This window comes from Rhodnius prolixus, unplaced genomic scaffold, assembly GCF_049639745.1.
Source record: "Rhodnius prolixus isolate KJV_2025 unplaced genomic scaffold, Rpr scaffold_11, whole genome shotgun sequence".
Lineage (NCBI taxonomy): Eukaryota > Metazoa > Arthropoda > Insecta > Hemiptera > Reduviidae > Rhodnius > Rhodnius prolixus.
This window is the reverse complement of record NW_027411625.1, coordinates 18,735,805-18,750,189: the sequence shown is the minus strand read 5'-3', so window position 1 is coordinate 18,750,189 and position 14,385 is coordinate 18,735,805. Positions and strand designations below refer to the sequence as shown.

At 35.5% G+C, this 14,385-nt stretch overlaps 2 protein-coding genes across 11 annotated transcripts in view; one reads left to right on the top strand and one right to left on the bottom strand.

Moving 5' to 3' along the window:
- LOC141459222 (DNA-dependent protein kinase catalytic subunit-like) overlaps window positions 1–14,385 on the top strand; it is a 123,651-nt gene that overhangs the window by 29,573 nt on the left and 79,693 nt on the right. For 9 of the 10 annotated variants that reach the window (XR_012461424.1, XR_012461425.1, XM_074138031.1 and 6 more), the window contains 6 exons: window positions 4,444–4,677; window positions 7,533–7,709; window positions 7,911–8,061; window positions 12,458–12,649; window positions 13,523–13,636; window positions 13,711–13,907. Coding sequence is in view for 8 of the 10 variants with exons in the window: in XM_074138031.1 (XP_073994132.1) it covers window positions 4,444–4,677; window positions 7,533–7,709; window positions 7,911–8,061; window positions 12,458–12,649; window positions 13,523–13,636; window positions 13,711–13,907 (1,065 nt within the window). In the remaining 2 variants the exon portion in view is untranslated. The remainder of the gene's footprint in view (window positions 1–4,443; window positions 4,678–7,532; window positions 7,710–7,910; window positions 8,062–12,457; window positions 12,650–13,522; window positions 13,637–13,710; window positions 13,908–14,385) is intronic. The other variant, XM_074138032.1, reaches the window with a different exon arrangement.
- On the bottom strand, window positions 1,436–2,579 carry LOC141459384 (uncharacterized; the record flags this gene model as incomplete). Its single annotated transcript, XM_074138419.1, has 1 exon — window positions 1,436–2,579. A coding segment is annotated over one exon (993 nt), but the record flags the coding sequence as incomplete, so codon positions are not given.

Genomic DNA, 14,385 nt, shown 5'->3' with positions numbered 1-14,385 from the left:
ATCTCGTTGGCAATGCCATCCGGGCCAGGGGCCTTTCTGGTTTTTAGGGTACGTACTGCACCCTCCAACTCTTCCTCCGTAAACAGAACGGGGGTCTCTATTTCGCCCCAAAGCCTAGCTGGCCTTGGCGGATGGGAGGGAAACAGCGTTCTCACAATCTCATCAACGGTCCGAGCATCCAAAACTGGCTGCTTCATAAAACCCGTTAGCTTCTCCATGACAATCTTATACCCCCTACCCCTGGGATCAGCGTCCACCTCATCTTTTAAGGCATCCCAGCAGCGATTCTTGCTTCTGGCTATTGCCCTTCGCAGTTCCTTCTTGGCCAATTTGTATTCCAGAGAGCGACTAAGCGCCTCTGGCCGTTGCCGTGCCCGCTGGGCTCTTCTTCTTTTCTTTATGCAGATTTTACGCAAATCCGCAATATGAGTAGTCCACCAGTATACTGGCCGTCTACCTCGCCAGGGGGCTCCTTAGGCATAGATTGCCTACATGCCTCCGAGATAAGCTCCGTAGTAGTGGCTACCACAGCTTCCGCTCCTACATCTTCTTCAGATTGAACTAATTCTACCTGGTGCTGGCTGTATGGCGGAAGCCAATGCCAAAAAAAGAAAACAAAAAAAAAAAAAATTCTACCTGGAGCTTTCCATCGGTGAGGACAGCTTGAAAGACTTCCTCATTCAGCCTAGCGAGATTCCACGCTGCAGGCGTAGTTCTAGCTCCCAGATAATCAGAATTTCTTTCAAAACCTATGTTGAATGTGATGTACTGATGATCACTACCAGTGAAATCCTCGATCACCCGCCACCCACGAACACGTGCCGCAAGTCCCTCAGATGCCAGGGAGATATCTGGTATAGTCTCCGTATACCCCGGTCGCCTGAAAGTGGAGGTGCTTCCTTCATTCAACACAACGAGCTCCGTTCTAGCTGCCATTTCCACGATGAGCCTGCCTCTCATATCCGTAACGGGCATTCCCCATTCCACCGCCTTTGCATTTAAATCCCCCACAACCAAAATCCTACCGCCTCTCCCCCGGATATCATCTTCTAGGGAATTGAGCTTTCGCCTAAATTCATGGATGCTCTCGTTTGGAGTAAAGTAACAGCTGAAGTATGCCGTACCTCTGCTCTCTATCCAAACATACCCAGCTTTACTCTCACATGCCTCCACCGAGACCTTTCCCACATCAGGGATCCAGATAGCCGCAGTCCCTAGTGAGTCCACAAACCATCCGGAATCCCGGGCGCGGTATTGCTCACAAAGTAGCAACAAGTCTGGACTCTTTTCACTTACAAGCTGATCCAGTAGAGAGTCTGCTAGCTTACTTCTATGAAGATTCCCCTGTAGGATCTTCATCGAAAGTTTACATTTAATTTCCTCCTGCTCTGCTCCAGCGCCTCTCGGAACACAGCACATTCTCCTGATCCCGGCAAATGCCTGCACGTCTCTACAGATAGTTTCCTATCTAAGCATAGCATACAGCATCCTTCTGCGGAGCAAGCCGCAGCAAGGTGGCCTGGTCCTCCACACCTATAACAGAGTTTGCTGCGGTCCGGGCCTTTACACGCCACTGAAACGTGCCCTTATGCCAGACATCTGAAGCATCTCATAACTGCAACCCTTTGCCTTAACCGGCAACGCACCCAACCAACTCTAAGGAAGCCGTCTTGCAATAATTGGCCAGCCCCACTTACGCCAAGTTGCACTATCGCAGCCTTAAGGCCTCTGGCATCAGTCTTTGTGAGGTGGATATTCACATCGCTTCCAAAATCTCCTAGTCGTTGCTCAATCGCATGCCGAATTTCCTCTTCATCCGCCAGTGAATCCAAGTCCCGTATCTCAATTGACATTTTGGGCTCTAAATTTGTAACACTCGCTTTGTCCTGGAGAACCGCGTTTAACGCAGCCCCAAAGGCGGCTTTATCCTTGGTGTTACTACCTAGCTCTACTAATATACCACCGGCTCTCGTCTGCCTAATACAACTAACCTCTGTTCCGGTGTCTTCTGGCTTGACCCGCTCACGAATTTCCCTTAGCACTTCCGCATAGGATTTCCCCTCAGCCGGCTTTATCAGCACAGCATCTGGACGGACTCTCTGGGGCCTATTCTTTTTCTTTTTCCTGTTCTTTTTCTTCTTACTCCTCCTCGGCGTTGGCTCCTTCTCATTCGCCGGCCCAGCCTCCCTCCTCTCTCCTTCCTTCTGCAGCTCACGGATTCGTTTAGGGCGTATCTCCGTCCAACCAGTTGAAGTGGAACCATCCCTTCCAATTTCCGCTGCTATCTCATCTGCTTTCCCTTCCCTACTCTTCCTCCTCAAAGCATACCGGCCGGTTTCCTCGGCCACCAAAGGGGTCTGCGTAGTTGCCGACAGAACTTGTCTCTTCTTCGCCTCAGCCGACGTCCTCTCCTGTAGTCGAACCAGTCGTTGTAGAGCAACACCCCAAAAACCACGCAGAGCTCTTACACCTATTAAGGGAACTACTGCAGTTGTTATTGACGCGTGAACCGATTTACATAAATGAATTGTCAATCGATTCGAAATTTTATGTGATATAGCTTTTGCGGATCTTGATGTTTACAGCATTAGAAAGGGAGTTTGCCTTACTTAAGTAAGGCCCCTTTTAATTTATTATCGATAATATTTGCCCGATTTTGATTAAATTTGGCAGGAAGAATTGGTTCGAGCTTTACTGCGTGACGTTAAAGTGCCATCCTACTCTTACAGCTATTAAAGGGAAGTATTGCAATCGTGCGTAATTGATGTTTAATTTCTCTTTGCCCTCTTAGTAAGAAGTACTGTAATCGTAGTTTAATTTTGCTATTCACTTACAAATACCTTTCTGTTTTATTCGAAACGTTATTCTCAAAAAATTGTTGTTGTGGATTGTTTAGGGTCCACAAGTATAAGCATTCTTTTAAAATATCTCTCCAGTGGTAGTTACGGTTCCAACTTAATACCATATCACGATATAACGAAAGTATTGCTTATTTCAAATGTTAAAAAAATCTGTAAAGCAGATATGTAACTTTGTAGAATAGATAAAAAAAAAAATATAAATCCAAATGGTAAATGTTCATCTGAATTTATTGGAGAATAACACGTTTTTGAAACACAGTACATTTTTGTGCGTAGGTAATTAATTATACGTACAACTGTCCTACCGGACAGTTTTAATAGGGATTGGCACTATATTTTAACTCTATTCCAAATTATTATTTTTCTAATTGATCTCTATTATGCCCTTTATTCTGTGTAATCACATACACATGTACATTAAAATAGAAAAAGACAAAGTTAGATTTGGTTACTGTTTAAGTTTGAATCAAGGATTTAAAACAAAATTCTTCAATTCGTCTAATAGAAGTTGCAAATTAAACGCAGTTAATAACAAGTAAATTATTCAACAATAATTATTGATTTCTCTATTGTGATCTACTGTAGTCCTTTTAATTGAGTACTTATAGTAAAGTAATTTAATAATTTATTGGCTGTCCTAAAAATATGCATATATTTATCTACTTTATATTACATACTTTGTGGGAAGAACACCTAGATTATAAGTGTAGTTGAAGAAAACTATATTATTTAATATTAACCCAGATTACTTATTAACGCCTGAGAACTACAATCACTTTAATCGAAGAATGAACTTAAACCGACGATTTTTATCTAAAAAATAAATGAATAAAATCATTGAAGTATGATGGTGCAAGCAATTTTTTTTTTTTAAGTTTTTGAATTTTTTAGCCTCATAATTACTTTTATTTTTTATACCTTTTTCTTTTTAATCTGTGATTATAGTTTGATTATTATAGATTGATAGATATTACAGTCAATCTAAGTTAAATGGTGTGCTATTTGAACAAATCTTTTGTATATGAAAATAGCCAGCATTAAGGTGTGTGACATCTAATAAATTCTTAAAAATATTAATGAAAAGTTAATACTGTAAAATTACTCAAATGATATCAATGAAGTATTAATGAAATGTTGTGTTGTTGCTAATTTGTGTACCTTTTAGCGTTTAATGAACCCTTATATTTAACTTTATAAACTGCAAGTTTTTGTTTAAGAGATAAAATCAAAGGTACTATCCATCCGGCACTGCGGACCTACCCGCATTTTCAACATTAAATATGTTGCTGAAGTGTTAAAATTTTACAAAAACATTTTGAGAAGAAGTGGAAATACTTGAACAATTTTTTTTTTTTTAACTTTCATCGTTGCCTCTTTTGCTAGAGAACTATCGCTTTTCTAAGAAAATTCTCTTCATAAATGGTATTTTAATGAGCTTCCTTTAAACTTTCTGTTATTTTTCGAATGAGTATTTAAGGTTTTTGACACTTACTAATAAATACATAGTTGATAGTTTGATAAAGCATTGAAAATTGCAAGAAAAATGAGAGTAAGTGTGTAAGAAAGGTTTGCATCATTTCAGGAACAGTCGGCTGATATGCGGCCATTATGTGACGAGCTAGGCACGTCACTTGAAAGCTTAATCTATTTGATTGACAGGATATTAAATGAAAATAAAACATTATTTCTGAAGACATGGACGAAGCTATTTTCTTATAATATTTTAAGATTATCTATGGAAATTCCAAATATTTGTGGAATTTACAGAATTCTATCAATAGGAAATGAATCGGTTGATTTGACTGATGAACTTAAGGTAAATTAAAAGATTGCATGCTGCATGCCAGACACACTCACTCCCAGAGATCTGTACATCGTTGTTTGTATACTTACATTGAATTCTGTAAACAAAGCCAGTCCGTCTAAGATATGAAGCGTACAAGGTGAAGCAGACTGAACTGACTATAGTTAAGAAGGCTGTCCTACATACCTTGTTTGGTATAAATAAAAAAAATTATGTGCGCTTCTTATCCATTTTCGAGATATGGCAAATTTGTTAATATTTCAAGATTTTTACGCCTAAACTTTTTGTGTTGCTTAGATTGTATTTCAAAATTATTTACAGCTTTGCTCTTAAAAAGGTTAACAAAGTGGATTTCGGTTAGAAAAGTGCTTAATGAATATCAAGCAGGCTTTCGTAAAGGTTATTCAACAAATAAAAATATTTTTACCTTGTTAAATATTATTAAGTTAAAAACTTTTAATAAGAGAAGAAAATTGTATTGTCTATTTATCGATGTGGAAGCAGCGTTCGATTCCCCGGACCGTAATTCTCTGTACTATAAGCTAAATTCATTGGGCGTCTCGAGTAAGTTTATTGAAGTACTTAGGGGTCTTTATAGGCGTACTGAAACTGCAGCGTGGACGAATAATGGGTTGATGACATCTTTCAAGACTAAAGACGGGCTCAGGCAAGGTTGCCTGCTCTCTCCTTCACTTTTTTCTCTTTTTTTTAAACGACCTGCATGACTTTATTGGTGGAGGGGTCTACATCGGAAATGTGAACATTAGATGTCTAATGTATGCAGAAGACGTGGTGCTTATGTTCTCGGAACCAAAGGGTTTACAATCAATGGTAAATAATTTAGCAGAATATTGTAAAATGTGGAACCTTGAGGTAAACCTAAGTAAGACCAAAGTTATGATTTTTGGGAGGGGTGGAAGGAGGGGAAAGAACGAATCATGGTCATTAAATAAAGATAAGATAGAGATAGTAAATTGTTATAAGCATTTGGGCGTTGGCCTAGTCCTCCACAACTATCACTTACAAAATATTTTAAAGAAAAAATGAGCTCCACTAAATTTGCAATAGTTTCAACCTACAATAGTTTTCTGAAGAAACCTCAGGTGCCCGATTCCAGTAAGTTTGAAGTGTTTAATTCAGTAATGGGGCAATTATTTGTTATGGCGCGCAGTCATGGGGTTTCGAAATCATGAAGTCGAAAAATTAGATTTATTTTTCATTAAAAAGTTATTTTCCCTACCTAGGAATGCCCCAAATTATATTGTCTATTTGGAATCCGGAATTTTCCCGTTATTTCATTATTACCTGTTCCTTCATTTAAATTACATCAGAAAAGTTCTAAATTTACCAAGTGACCGCCTTCCGAAAGTTTTTGCGGAGGAAGCAACAAAAAAGAAATTTTACTTGCATAAATTGAACCTGGAATTATTTTTAAAAGTTTGTTTATTATCTTATGAGGAAGCTGTGAATAATAATGAAAAAAATCTTAAAGTATTTGGAATTTAATTTTTTAGAAACGGTAAATGGTAGGGCCCAAAATTCTTATTTTCACTCTTTGTACAAAGATTTGAATTGGAATTTGGCCTCAAATCATTACATTACGGACGAAAACAATACCAGTTTCATGAGGTCTATATTTATGCTTAGAGGCCAATTGGTGAACTTGAACTTTAATGTTTCCCGAACAGAGAACAAGAGACTTTGCTCATTATGCAATTGGGGGGAAAAAGAGGATATAATTCATTAGATAGGGGAGTGCCTGCCCCATTCTGCGGGAATTCCGGGTTCGATGGTTAGTCAAGCATTTATTAGAAAAAGAGGAGGTAATCCAAATTTTAAATGGTAAAAATTGGAAGAAGTTGTATTACGTATTATCACTTACAGGCAATAAAGTACCGACAGTTTTTGGTAGATGAATTTAATTTTTAATTTAAAGAAAGAATTATCTTATGTGTAATTGAAATTAATTTATGTTTTTATGTACAGCCTTACGGGTGTTTTGTTCTTATTTGAGTGAGATTGTGTGGTTCTAAATATTTATTTCAGAAGTTGTTTCGTTTAATTTATAAAAGTAGAAAATATTTGTATCATTACTTTAATTATTTCAGTTTGCCAGACAGGTTTTATCTATTCTTTAATTTTAATTTTTGTTTTATTTTTCTTTTGGTTGGTTATCACTTCTTATGATTTTTAATTAATGTACAATGCTTCTCTAGCAGATGGACTGAGTCCATGTTCAAGTGTTTGGGAGGTTTATGGAATTTCTGTAATTTGAAAAAAAAAGTATTTAAATAAACGCATTATTATTATTATTATATTATTAGTCAAATTAATTTAGACTTTAAATTTTGAAAATTATTATTGGACTATTAATTTCGAACTTAAAAATGATAACATTTTTTATCATCTTCAGAAAAATTTGATGTTTTTGAAATTTACTGATTGGTGTAATAAAATATTCTTCTAATCTCCAGCAGCAAAGATAATTTTTTAGGAATAAAAATCTTGAACTATTTCAAAAAAATAAATAAAATGTGCAGTTACACGAAAAGGTTATGAGGTCAGCTAATATGTATTGTGGTACTGGGTTCGATTCCCGGTCTTAGGCCTTGGATTTTATTTAATGGTTAATAAAAGAAATTTACAGTAAAGTATGTTTGCTAATCGCCTTCGTCCACGACACCTAATTGGTAGTTGGACGTTAAGCCCCGCCTGAAAAAATAGACGATTACTTTACGAAAAGGTTATGAGGTGTAGAATCTCTTCTTAAGTATAGACATTGCAACCTACTTCTCCCCGTGTATTTTGTTGGGGCGTTAGGCAAGTCAACAATCTAATCAAATTGTAATTTAATTAAACACTTTCAGGATGGAACGGCAGGAGAAATACAAAAATTATTGCTAGAAATATCTACATTTATTCTAGATTTGTTGAGATCAACAAATAAGTGCAAGAGGATAAAAAAGACTCTGTTCAAATTTTTATCAATTTTTCCCGATAAGATTGTGGTAATTTTCTTAGATGAGACGATGGAAATATTTATCGTAAGTAAACATTATGTTATCCTACGCTGATTTCATCATAAAAATAATTTCTGTTTCTCAATTCAATTCTGCTTCTCAAACGTGTAATAATGGGATCTGAAAACCCATAATTTTTTATTTTTTTTCAAATGAGGCTTGAAACATAGCAATTCCTCCGTTCAACTACCACTTATTGGTATTTTCACAATTATTTATTTTCAGGACTTATTCAAATCTGAAACATTTGATCAGGACGTCATGCTACAAGCGCTTCTCTGTCTGGAAAACTGGCTTAGAATAGTGGATAAAATCAAAATGGATAGGTTTCTTGAAACTATTTATCCACATATGAAGTATTTTATACATTCACAATGTAAGCAGTTTAAACTCAATATTTAAATATTTAGTAGATTATGTGTATGACTACCGTTACTTCAGGAGGCGATTCCGGTCATCATTTGCAAAAAAAAAAAAATTCTAAATAAGCTATGGCTCGATTCGGCTCCGTTTTATAAATATTTTTAATTTTATGTTTTTTCAAGCTATCACTACGTTTTAGCAAACAGTTATCTATATTTCTCAAACTATTAAAGCTACAGCAATTTCAATAAGCTCATTAGAAAGAAGGTTAAATTTGCTTTTAAATAAGCTAATTTATATTTCAAAATAATAATATTAAGTATTTCACTTTAGAAATAGCAAGTTTCTAATTTTTTCCAAAAACTTTGACTTCATTTTTCTCAAAAATATTACATATGTTAAAAAGGTGTACTACTCATGAAAAACATCTACATACAATCACCTTTCGAAAGGTATACCATAAATAATGGTTATTTTAAAAATTGATGCAGAAATTGCTTATTAATTGCAAAAAATAGGGGTCAAAACAGCGTCGGCATTACGAAAGTAATTCACCTATCATAAGATTATAATTGATCAGAAACATCAAATCCAGTACCATTTTTTGCAAACGTGTAATTTAATAATAATTTAATCAAGAACTATATTAAAAAATATTAAATTTACATTATAAATAATAAAATAAAATAAAATGGTATATGAATTTAAATGAGTGTTAGGTACCAATTTCGAAAGAAAGGATTTTCGTTTAATGAGTATAGAACTGTGTGCTATTCTTTAGTTAATTAAAAAAATATGCTAAATATTAATAAATAAATAAATAAATAATAATAATATGAATAAAACACAGATTTTCTTGAACTACAAAATTTTGGAAACTTTTGGAATTAATAAGCGATTTCTGTATCAATTTTTAAAATAAATATTATTTATGGTATACCTTTCGAAAGATGATTGCATGTAGATGTTTTTCATGAGTAGTGCACCTTTTTTGAGAAAAATGAAGTCAAAGTTTTTGGAAAAAATTAGAAACTTGCTATTTCTTATAATTGGGCCACAAAGTGAAATACTTAATATTATTATTTTGAAATATAAATTAGCTTATTTAAAAGCAAATTTAACCTTCTTTCTAATGAGCTTATTGAAATTGCTGTAGCTTTAATAGTTTGAGAAATATAGACAACTGTTTGCTAAAAAGTAGTGATAGCTTGAAAAAACATAAAATTAAAAATATCTATAAAACGGAGCCGAATCGATCCATAGTTTATATGGAATTTTTTCCTGCAAATGGAATCACCTCCCGAAGTTTCGACCATTCCTCCCTGTATACAGGGTGATCCATTTAAAACGTACCAATCGCTAATAACTTTTTAGGAAAGCGGAATTCCGAAAAAACCCACAAAGTAAACTGTTTTTTTTTTTGGTCTAGTTTACAAATTTTCCACCAAATATGCTATATCTTTATTTATGGCGGAGTTACGGGTAAAAACCTAATCGGGGTTACAGAAGGTTTTCACAATTATTATGGAAAGTACATAAAAAATTGTGAAAAATGACGTTGATCCCGATACGATATCCCTAATATTAGTCGAGATATTTAAGATCAAATTTACAATTTTATCTATTCGTGAACGGTTTTTCAGTATTAATTTTCCACCAGAAATACACGTTTTGGGAGGTCCTCTGACTGAAAAAAATGTTATTTGTGACCCTAAGAAGAAAAAAAAAAAATTGAAGATTTGAAAAAATGTAATGTAATGGTTGTGGGTGAGTCAGAATAAATTTGTTTTATCATCAAATAAAAGCAATCATCACATCATTTTAATGTGCCCCGTATGCAAGACTTATTGACCTATGATTACGGTAAGGATATCTTGCGAGGGTGGGGCGGGTATTGGTCTAGTGGTCATGAGCGTGGCTTTGTAAGTGGGAGATCTCCAGTTCGAATCCCGCGTATGACTACACTTTATTAAAAAAAGTATGATTTTTTAAGTAATAAGAGTGACTGCATACGTGGGATTCGAACTGGAGATCTCTCACTTACAAAGCCATGCGCATGACCACTAGACCAACACCCGCCCTACCCTGTCAAGATATTCTTACTGCAGTCAAGGTCAAGAAGTCTCGCAGAGGACCTCCCAAAACGTTTATTTCTGGTGGAAAATTAATACTGAAAACCGATCACAAATAGATTAAATTGTTTTTTGTTCTTAAATATCTCGACTAATATTTGGGATATCGAAACGGGATCAACGTCATTTTTCACGGTTTTTTATGTAGTTTACTTAGTGGGTTTTTTTGGAATTCCGCTTTCTATGCACTAACTTCCAGAAATGCAACAGCTGAAGCAACTCTGTTCAAAAGAAATTTTAAAATTGTTGTTCGCAAGTTATTCAACTTCAAAGTTTCGGGACTTACCAGAGAGTGCCTTCTCCTATTCAACATTGCAATACTATCCATCTGTGGCTAGGTTGAATTGTTCAAATATGGAGAATAAGTTAAGTAAGGTAGATTAGAACAAGGTGTGTGCTGTGTTTCCCATGCAACGCAGCCCTGTGTTGTGTGGTCCACCAAAACCCTTGAACATCTATACAGGGTGATCCATTTAAAACGCACCAATAGCTAATAACTTTTTAGGAAAGCGGAATTTCGAAAAAACGTACGATGTAAACTATATGTTTTTTTAAGTCTAGTTTTCAAATTTTTCAACCCCGATGCTGTATCTTTATTTTTAGCGGAGTTACGGGCAAAAACCCGATTAGGGTTACATAAGGACCATTGGTGTAGACAATGATTATGAAAACTACATAAAAAAATATGAAAAATGCTGTTAACTTCGTTTCGATATCCCTAATGTTTGTCGAGATATTTAAGATCAAAGTTACAATTTTATCTATTCGTGATCTGTTTTCAATATTAATTTTCCAACAGAAATACACGTTTTGGGAGGTCCTCTGATTGCGAAAAATGTTATTTGTGACGCAAAGAACAAAAAAAAAAAAAAATTGAAGATTTTAAAGAATGTAATGGTTGTGGGAGAATCAGAATAAATTTGTTTTATCATCAAATAAAATCAACCATCGCATCATTTTAATGTACCCCGTATGCAAGACTTCTTGGCCTATGATTACGGTGAGAATATCTTGCCAGGGAGGAGTGGGTGTTGGTCTAGTGGTCATGAGCGTGGTTTTGTAAGTGGGAGATCACCAGTTCGAATCCCGCGGGTGCAGTCATTCACAATACTTAATACATCATAGCACTTTTTTTAAATAAAATGTAGTCATACGCTGGATTCGAACTGGGGACCTCCCACTTACAAAGCCACGCTCTTGACCATTAAACCAACACCCTGGCAAGATATTCTTACCGTAATCATAGGTGAAGAAGTCTTGCGTACGGGTATATTAACATTATGTGATGATTGCTATTATTTGATGATAAAACATATTTATTCTGACTCACCCATAACCATTACACTACGCTACATTCATTAAAATTTTCAATTATTATTATTTTTGTTCTTTGCGTCACAAATAACATTTTTCGCAGTCAGAGGACCTCCCAAAACGTGTATTTCTGTTGGAAAATTAATATTGAAAACCGTTCACGAGTTGATAAAATAGTAACTTTGATCTTAAATATCTCGACAAATATTAGGGATATCGAAACGGGGTTAACGTCATTTTTCACAGTTTTTTATGTAGTTTTCATAATCATAGTCAAAACCGGTGGTCCTTATGAAACCCCAATTAGGTTTTTGCCCGTAACTCCACCAAAAATAAAGATACAGCATCGGGGGTGGAAAATTTGAAAACTAGACCCAAAATAACATTTAGTTTACTTCATGGGTGTTTTCGAAATTTCGCATTACTAAAAATTTATTTGCGATTGGTGCGTTTTAAATGGATCACCCTGTATATTAACTTATTTTTCACTAGGCCCAGGGTTTTTCCCAATCACTCATTTTAGCTTCATCTTTTTAACTGGTCCCAATGTGCTAAAGGTCTCATATCCCAAACTAACAATTGCAGAGAAATCAAACAGGATATGTGGCGACGTTTCCTCTTCTTCCTCTCCAAATCTGAATAAAGTATCCGAGTCGTTTAGTTCCACTTAGTGGAGATGTTTTCTGCTACTGTGCCCCAATGCTGGATGCATGGGCATTCTACCAGGTTCGAGCTCGTTTTCGCGGCCAATCACCGACAGAGGCTGGTAGCTGGTGGTAACTTGTATGCTTCACCATATAATTACCTCTACAAGTTTCGTTAGAATGTTAAATCAGCAATTGGTGAATGTTGAATTCATTTTTAAAGTAATAAATTTCTAATTGTGCATTATTTTAAGAAAGTGAAACGAATTCAAGGCGGCTGCCTTAGATCGTAATACCTACTCATGTCATTTCATTTCAGGTGATTGCGTAAATGTTCAATTTAACTCTCAAGATAAATATAGTACTCGAAATACAAAATGGTCAACGATACAAGAGAAATTGGCTATAATTTTGAAGACGAATAGAGAGACAAACAAACCGATTGTAATAGGACCAACCAAATTTACAGTTTCAATTGCTTTTCCACACCAAATTATCAAAGTGGATATAAGTAAGTGAATTCTAAGTTAATTACGCAAGATCTAGCGCTTCGGTCCGCCCATATAGCCAGGCTATTAGCAAATTTGCAAATTTTACTATTAAAGTGGAGATATTAAACATGAAATATAAGTGAAGTATAAACTAATTCTTATAAACTTGTTCGGTATACACAAAGTTTCAATTTTCTCTTATTTTTAAATGATTATTACAACCTATTGTCACGTTAAATGAGTCCAACAAACCGTTTTGTTTAGTTAGTCTCACCCATTATGAATAGTACGGGTATATCAAAGACTCGCAGTTACGATTTCGTGGAGTTCATTGATCTCTTGACCAACAATTTTTTTTCTTTAATTTCCACCAGTAGTAAAACTCTAAGGCGAACCGTCTGAATTATTTTTTGAGTAGGTTCCTATATATTTATTATTATTTTTTTTTTTATGATTTAAGGCGCGTCAACATCTAAGGTTATTGGCGCCCGGAGCTTTTTTCAGTGCACTGCCGGCCTCCGGACAGTGTTCTCTCGTTACAGACAACCCTGTCCATCACCGGACAGTTAGCTGTAAGTAGCTTCTAGGAAGAGAAAATCTAAGGGTCAGCAGCTGGATTCGAACCCGGGACCTTCGTGTGGGAGTCCAGTACGCTAACCGCATAGCTAATCCCTTCCCTTTATTATTATTATTATTTTATTAATTTTTTGAGAAGCCTCACTATTTTACCCTAAAGGATTTCTTTTTGGTTTGATATTACCAAAAGTTAATGGTTTGGGATATGAGTTGAAGATAAATGATAGTGTTCTTTTGGTAATTTACTTTAAATTGGGATTAGATTTAAGCACTCAAGGTAAATAGAAATGGAAGACTAACTTGTATTTAATTTTCAGGCGTCATACTAATTCATGTCATTCATCTATGTATGAACTCAGAGATTGAGGATAGTGTACGGCTGTACGCCTGCGAGGTGTTGCATGTCGCAGCTAGCAGTCTAATTGGCCAGTGTGAGATATTCTTCGCTCTTTCTTTATTACAAGTTACCTTTGTCCACACTTTTTAATGATTTTTGTGCTTTTAGGTGCATCATTGAAATTGGAAGAGCAAATAGAACACGTATGTTTATTTGAAATGATATTCCATTGTGTATTGAAGTTAGGCTGTGATGGTAACTCAGTAATCCGTGCTCTGTTTCGTGCACTTTCTTTACAAATTTCACGTGCGGTTTCATCCGTAAATCTTTGCGAACCATTCGCAGTGACATTCATCAACTTATTGGTAAGATACTTTATTGCTTCTGCAGGAGGATCAAGTTTTGCGAGCGTACAGATTTTCATCTAGTTTTCAAACAAGTGTTAACTGAATATTAAATAAATTGATATGGTGGAGATTAACCTGGAGATTTGGGCACTCAGTCTGTATTCTGTCGGTAAGAACCACTTGGAGGAGTGCTATTTGCCTTGACTAGTTTGTGCTTTGAGAGACTGGTATGTTGTTTGATTGCCGTAAGTAACTATTTCTCCTGATCAAAAGGTCTAAGAGCTGTAGCTGGCAGTGAGTCTTTGGTTGTTTATTGGAGATCGTCCAATGCCTAACGAATGACTTTCCTGTAATGTGGCATTTCATTGAGTTGTACAGTACTATCATCTATACCAGCGTTTCCCAACCTGTGGTATGCGAGTTGCTGGTTGGTGGTATACGAAAAATAGTCAATAATGGTGGACATAAAAAATTAAAAAACAAAATAAAGCATAAT